Raw genomic sequence first — 7,883 nt, 5'->3', positions numbered from 1 at the left:
TATATATATATATATATATATATATATATATATATATATATATATATATATATATATATATATATATGTATATATATATATATATATATATATATATATATATATATATATATATATATATATATATATTGTTACGGTTCTCAGAACCATATGCATACAACATACAGGTGTCCCAAGTCAGTTATTCTATTAGTATACATGCAGACAGATCCCTTCCTTGTGTGTAGTGGGAAAACACGGGGGTGCGTTGCAATGGGCTTTTAGTTAAGTTAATAAATAATTTTCTCCCCTTTTATTTTATTTCCCCTTTTATTTGAACCATGGTACCTTCATCTCGCTTTCCTCACACCGTCGCCTCGCTTACCACAGCGTGAAGAGCGCCTACCCAGAGACTCGTTTTTCAAGTCAGAATCCTGACATTCGCTGTGGCAGTTCCATCTCGGCTTCCACCTTCCCAAACCCAGACATGTGGTGTGGGCGGGCCTTGCCGGCCTCTGGCGAGACCCCGCCCAGGAAGGTGGACCGCATGAAGGCCCGGTCCAATCAGGATGAAGGATGACGTCAGCTTCACCATGGCTCCACCTCCTAGCTCCGCGATCTATAAAATATAAAGCAATCCTCAGAGTGGAGTTGTATGGGATGAAAAGGAGTTCGTTGGAGTGGGAGAAGGATTGGAAGGTTGCAGTTATTGATGCGGTCGTTGTGAAGGTGTTCTGCTGCTTGGTTCTGACCACGTCCCACCTCGACGGCCCGACTGCTGGTCCACGCACACCCGACCTCGACCGGGTCTCTTGCCTGGTCCTGTCGACTACTCCATTTCTCGCCTCCGACTCTGTTCTCTCCATGCAAGCTCCTTGAGGGACACGATCTCCACACGTGCGGGTGTGGACCGAACTGCACGACCTTTGTTAGGAGCCGCACCACGGAGCACCCTTTCCCCCAAAACGCTAAGGTACCAGAAACTGTGACCTCAACTCCCTCCCTTCCTGGCTGCAAAGGGTCCCCTTTTGTTTTCATTGGGTTTATTTTGTCTGAGTGTGTGGCGCCTGTCCGTTAGATAAGCCTGTTTAAGATCTTTATTGTTGTGATTGTTGCTTGTATTAATCTCGCGTCAAGTCTGCACTGTCTGCTTTTATAAGTTGCTTGCATAATTGTCGCACCACATCTCTCTCATCTTCCTCTGCGTAACACACCCAATAAACCTTTTTCCTGTGCCACATGCTTTTCCCCGTTTTCGTGTAAATAAATTATTGTAGAAATGTTCCCAGCTCGTCTTTGTCTTTTCCTCCATTGGTCCAGCATGGTTCGGATCTGAGTTTAGCCGGGTCTTTATTCCCGATAATCCATTCCTTCCAGCCGGTACGCCCTTGGCAGTTCCGCTCGGCTGCATCCGATCCGGAAAGGTAGTTGGTAGTTGGTACTCTACCGTAGTCGGTAGAGTGATCCGGTTCGGGCAAGGCGTACCGAGGGCGTGGTTCACCAGTAGTTGAAACCGCGTGGTTAATTAGGTAACTTGATTCTCGACAGTAGGACCCTACGCCACACGGTTGAGGTATTGGCGTCCACGGTCGGTTAAGCGACCCGCCTCGTCACGGAATTATCCGTGAGTGTCAGTCTACAATTCCGGGGAGTCTGTTGGGAATCGACGTAAATTCCCCCACCTTGTGGTCGTTCTCGCCACTGGAACCCGGCCCGCAACTATATATATATATATATATATATATATATATATATATATATATATATATATATATATATATATATATATATATATATATATATATATATATATATATATATATATATATATATATATATATATTCGGAGCGTGCTCGTCCTCTATGTAGGGATGGTATGGAAAAAGTCAATCCCACCTGCTACTTGCAAAACTAAAGTTGGAATATCTTCTCTAAAAAGTAGCTTCGGCTGCTGACATTGGCAAATCGGCAAATCTCTGTTGCTGACATTGAAACACTTTGTGGAAGGATATCCAATTGTGGCAGGAGTGTGACTCGGCCCTAGGGATATGTTGGCCAACGTGGATTGAAGTGGATTATTGTTTGGATGTGGTATGTGTCATTAAAGGTGCACATGTTGAGATGTCGAGAGACACGACAGAAGTAAATAGACACCGTGATTTAAAAAGAATTTGTTTATTGGACATTTGATGTATATTTGATCCATTTTATTACATACACGAGTATTTTGTAGACTTGCCATTTGCAGATTTCAATGCTTTTACTCTTTCAGGCGTAGAACTAACGAGTTCCGAAATTTTCTCTTGTGGGATTTCTGCCCAGGCTTCACACAAAAGGTTTAGCAATTCTGCCTGTGGTATTGGTTTCCTGGACTTTTTCCACACAGGTCGATCCAATATGGGCCAGACGTATTCAATGGGATTCATGTCAGGAGACTTACTTGGCCATGGAAGTCGCTTGATCCCATTTCTGTCCTGCCATTATTTGGTCTTTTTTGCAGTGTGGCATGGAGCTCCATCCTCCATGAACAGAGTGTTGTTGACCATCTGACCAGTGAAGAACACAGGGAGACGTCCATCCTCAAGGACAGAAATGCGTGTTGTAGAGTTGATGTTGCCAACACACTCCACAAGCTCTGACCGACCAGCGCTCCAAATTGCTCCCCACACAATCACTGAAAAAACACCGTGTTTGACAATTGGCTGCAATCAGTTCAAAGAGAACTCTTGACTGGGACATCTCCAGACCCATACGTGTCCACGGTCAGAAAATTGAGCAAATTGGGACTCATCTGAAAAAATTACAGTTTTCCCAAACTCCAATGGTCTGTTGGCCATCTCGTCAGCCCACTCTTTCTCCTTTGAATGTTGGCTGGTCGAAGAAGAGGTTTTCTCCTCGCTGCTCTCCCATGGTAGCCCAGTTGAAGAAGGTACCACACGACAGTTCTTAAGCTCACTTGGACCTCCTCTGCAACATCTGCTGCCTTGCAATGGGGAATTTTCTTAATGGACCGCTTGACAGCTTGAAGACACCTTTCTGAGGGCACAGATCAACCAGAATGGGAAGCTGTGGATTCCTTGCCTTCACTGGTGAGTTGCACAATCACCTGATTGACCGTAGAAAGCGGAATGCCAAGGTTCTGAGCTATCTGATGCTGGCTGACTCCGCCTTCCGATCGGCCAACAATTTGTCCTCTTTGAAAACCGGAAGGTTTGTGTGCTCCCTGGGTTTGATGCATTGTTAATTGTCATACAAGACCCAGGAACTCGTTTCTGCGAAGACATACTCGAATATTAGTTCAAATCATTGAATAAAACTGCTTTATACAGATGAAATGAAGAAATTGAAGGTGTCTATTTACTTCTGTCATGTCTCTGTAAGCTAACTGGAGATCATAAGAAACTTTATGAATTATGTGACAAAATGAAAAACAAAATGCATCATTGTATCTCTTTTGGTTTGGTTGTAATTACATTTTCAAACCGGAACAAGACTTTGCAGACAGCCTGCACTTTGTTCCTCAGCTGAAAATTATCTTCATATAATCCATGGTAAGTTTACCCAATCGAATGTTTTGAATAAATCAATAAGTTGTTAAACTCCTTTAACTCTTCTTTTCTCTAAGTGCCAGGTCTCTAATACAACAACTCAAGACATTCCTTATTCAACCGACTAGTTTGAGCTCTTCCAACCAGTGCTGGAATAAAAGGCTTCCTTTTTGGGGTTTTTTTTTTCTATTGTGGTATATTTACCACGGGGTTGTACTAGTAACCTTGAATCTCTCAACTGACAACAATACAGTTTTATGCTTGTAACACTAAAATGACCCGGCCCAAGAAAAAGATTATCTGAATGTGCACAATGCTTGGAAAGTCATTGAAACTAGAAAACAAAATCATTTCGCTCTAAAACTTTGTTTTCCCTTCTCTTTTTATTGTCTTCTTAGAGTTTACCAATTCCTGGCTCCTCAACATCGGCTTGTTCAGCAGTGTGTGCGTGGTGCTGGTTGCACTCTTACAAGCTGTGTTCCTGCGGCGGTTCTTCCGTACCCACAAGCTTATTGACTGAAAGAAACTGTGCAGGAGACCCAGCGAAGGGTCTACACTTGGGGTAAACACGATCTCTTAGAATGTGGAGTTTGAATTGATGGATAATAATAACAAAAAATGAGATTTCTTGCAAGGAACTTCAACGCAGGAGGTGCTTATTGGGCCCATCAAAGCCTGTCTTTGATGAGTTTCTTGAAGTTTCAGTGAATGTGCCTGTAGATTAACTTCATTTTCACCTTTATGAATAAAACCAAATGAAGTTTGTTTGTTTTTTTCGGTTGATTGTTTTTCTAAAAAAAAATTTTTTTCCCCGATTTGTATAAATTATCTGATTTATTTCTCTGGGTACATTATAACACAATTTAAACGCCAATGCTTAAAAATATAAATGGTTTGTTTAATCTTGTTGTTTTCTTTAGCTGTGTTTTCTTTAGCTGTGATTGACTGCTTGTTGAATATTGCTTTCTACATTGTGGAATTTTTCGAATCTCTGGGGGTTATGGGTGTTTAAAATCTGACTTGCTCTAAATTGAGAACATGTTGTGTTTCCTAAACCATTGAATTGTGTGTGTGTGTCGGATTGCATATGAATGAACTCATCAAAATAACATGACGTAGTAGGTGTGCCTTCCTCCAGCTAGAGTATTGAAGTTTACGATTACACCTTTGTAAAAGTTTATTTGCTCTTCATGGAAGAGCAAGGTTGAGTTGACTCTGGGGTAGCAGGGCAATAATTGGGGATAAATTAATGAAACAGGGTAGGAAGAGAGAGGACTGAGGGAAGGGAGGGGAGAGAGAGGACTGAGGGAAGGGAGGGAGAGAGAGGACTGAGGGAAGGGAGGGGAGAGAGAGGACAGAGGGAAGGGAGAGGGGAGAGAGGACTGAGGGAAGGGAGGGGAGAGAGAGAGGACTGAGGGAAGGGAGGGGAGAGAGAGGACAGTGGGAAGGGAGGGGAGAGAGAGGACAGTGGGAAGGGAGGGAAGAGAGAGGACAAAGGGAAGGGAGTGGAGAGAGAGGACTGAGGGAGGGGAGGGGAGAGAGAGAGGACTGGGGGAAGGGAGGGGAGAGAGAGGACAGTGGGAAGGGAGGGGAGAGAGAGGACAGTGGGAAGGGAGGGGAGAGAGAGGACAGTGGGAAGGGAGGGGAGAGAGAGGACAGTGGGAAGGGAGGGGAGAGAGAGGACTGAGGGAAGGGAGGGGAGAGAGAGGACAGTGGGAAGGGAGGGGAGAGAGAGGACAGTGGGAAGGGAGGGAAGAGAGAGGACAAAGGGAAGGGAGTGGAGAGAGAGGACAGAGGGGAGGAGGGGAGGAGGGGAGGAGGGGAGGAGGGGAGGAGGGGAGGAGGGGACAGAGGGGACAGAGAGGACAGAGGGGAGGGAGGGGAGAGAGAGGACAGAGGGGAAGGAGAGGAGAGAGAGGGGACAGAGGGGAGGGAGCGGAGAGAGAGGACAGAGGGGAGGGAGGGGAGAGAGAGGGGACAGAGGGAAGAGAGGGGAGGGGGGGGGGAGAGGGGGAAGGGAGGGGAGAGAGAGAGGTCAGAGGGAGGGGAGAGAGAGAGGACAGAGGGAAGGGAGGGGAGAGAGAGAGGACAGAGGGAAGGGAGGGGAGAGAGAGAGGACAGAGGGGAGAGAGAGGACAGAGGGGAGGGGAGGGAGAGGAGAGAGGACAGAGGGAAGAGAGGGGAGAGAGAGAGGACAGAGGGAAGGGAGGGGAGAGAGAGAGGACAGAGGGAGGGGAGAGAGAGAGGACAGAGGGAAGGGTGGGGAGAGAGAGGACAGAGGAGAGAGAGGATGGAAGGGAGGGGAGGGAGGGGAGGCGAGAGAAGCGAGGGCAGAGGACAGAAGGAAGGGAGGGGGGGAAGCTGGGAAGAGAGAAGTTGGGAGAGTGATACCTCACCAAACCTTGCTATACACTGTGGGAGGGAGGGATGCGAAGAGGTGGTGAGGAAGAGACAGAGACAGAAAAGAGAGAAAGAAAGAGTGAGTGGGTGGGGGGAGAGGAGGATGGGTAAAAAAACAAGCAGACAGAAAGGAGCAGGATGGAGGTGGCGTTAGCAAAGAGAATGATATATTATGCTTAAACACCAAACATGCATACACAAAGAAACATACTCATGTCAAAACAGTTGTACACACAACGACACAACAGTTTGTAAAGTAATCCGCTGGCACATCTGCAAAAACTTTGATATCCCTGTTCCAGAAAATTTGTGGGAACATGAACCAAAAGCAATCACTGAAAACATGGAAGTACCGACCGCTCACATACGACCTAATGATCCCATTGAGTGTGAACATCGAAAACAAAGCATTGCAACCAGATATCAAACTTAGGTACAAAAAAGAGATAAGAAGGCATTGCTGATTGAGATGTTAATACCAGTGATTTTGGACTGAACGATGGAGAAATCAAGAAAATGACGAAATACCAAGACCTCAAGAATAAAGTGAAAAAGATCCTGGAAACTGAAGAATGCCAAAGTTGTATCAGTGACAATTGGAGCTACAGGAATGATAACGAAGAACCTCACAGCGATATTAAAAACCATCCCTGGGAATATTATAACAAACGAACTACAGTTGGAAGCTATCCGGGGCTCAGTGCCGATCCTGAAGAGAGCCCTCGGCACAAAACTTTGAGAACAGAAAACTTCACAGCTTGCTACGTGAATCGTGACCCCTTACCGAAATATAGGGGGATACTTTGAGCCCACCCTGGGAGGACTCCATTCCACATTCTGAAACCCGCATATGCAGATACCAATCAATCACACACACACACATACACACACACACACACACACAGACACACACACACACACACACACACACACACACACACACACACACACACACACACACACACACACACACACACAGTCTTGGCCAGAAATATTGGCACCCTTGCACTTTTTTCAAATAACTCACAATTTTCTCAAAAAATAAGTTTAAGTTGACAAAAGTATTTGGTCTCCACAATTCTTTGTTTCATTGTTAAAATGACAGAACCTTTGTTTTTGATTCAGAACTTAATATATCCTTTTAAATCAGAAAATAAAAAGAAATGGCATTGACAAAATTATTGACACCCTCGACTTAATATTTGGTATCACAGCCTTTGGACAGAATAACTTCAGTCGAGCACTTCCGATATCCATGAATGAGCTTCCTACACCTCTCTACTGGTAGTTTGACCCACACTTCTTGTGAAAACTGCTCCAGTTCTCCAAGATTTGATGGGTTCCTTCTCCCAACTGCCGTTTTCAGATCTCCCCACAGGTATTCAATGGGATGTCCATCTGGACTCATTGCTGGCCACTTCAGAACAGTCCAGTGTTTTGTCTTGAATCATTCCTGGGTGCTTTTTGAAGTGTGTTTGGGGTTATTGTCCTGCTGCAAGACCCATGACCTTTGAAGGATACCCAGCTTTCTGACACTGGGTTGAAAATTGTGTTCCAGGATACCTCCTTGATAATCTGATTTCATGATGCCGTGCACACATTCAGGGCACCCGGTGATGGAAACAACACAGCAACCCCAACACATAAACTGAACTTCCTCCATGTTTGACTGTAGGGAAGGTGTTCTTTTCTTTGAAGGCTTCATTTTGCTTTCTGTAAACATAGAAATGATGTGCTTTACCAAAAAGCTCTAATTTGGTCTCATCTGTCCACAGGACATTCTCCCAGAAGGATATTGCCTTGTTCAGGTGTGTTTTGGCAAACTCCAGTCGGGCTTTCTTATGTCTCTCTCAGCAGTGGGGTCCTCCTGGGTCTCCTACCATAGAACTCCCTTTCATTGAGTTGGCGACGGATGGTGTGAGTTGAAACTGTCATACCTTATGTCTGAAGGTCAGC

The 7,883-nt window shown here is 45.1% G+C and overlaps 1 protein-coding gene across 2 annotated transcripts in view; it reads left to right on the top strand.

The window, feature by feature from the left end:
• Window positions 1-4,636, top strand: part of LOC147013900 (transmembrane emp24 domain-containing protein 10-like) — a 35,411-nt gene extending 30,775 nt beyond the window's left edge. For both annotated transcript variants that reach the window (XM_085851246.1, XM_085851245.1), the window contains one exon: window positions 3,926-4,636. In XM_085851246.1, coding sequence (XP_085707372.1) covers window positions 3,926-4,093 — 168 coding nt within the window. In that variant the 3' untranslated portion in view covers window positions 4,094-4,636. The remainder of the gene's footprint in view (window positions 1-3,925) is intronic.
• The last annotated feature ends 3,247 nt before the right edge of the window (window positions 4,637-7,883 follow it).

The sequence above is a fragment of the Eptatretus burgeri genome, chromosome 13, assembly GCF_056783735.1.
Source record: "Eptatretus burgeri isolate ZD-2024b chromosome 13, Ebu_testis_v1, whole genome shotgun sequence".
NCBI classification, from domain to species: Eukaryota; Metazoa; Chordata; class Myxini; order Myxiniformes; family Myxinidae; genus Eptatretus; species Eptatretus burgeri.
The sequence above is the reverse complement of the archived record's forward strand: the minus strand, read 5'-3'. Positions and strand labels throughout refer to the sequence as shown.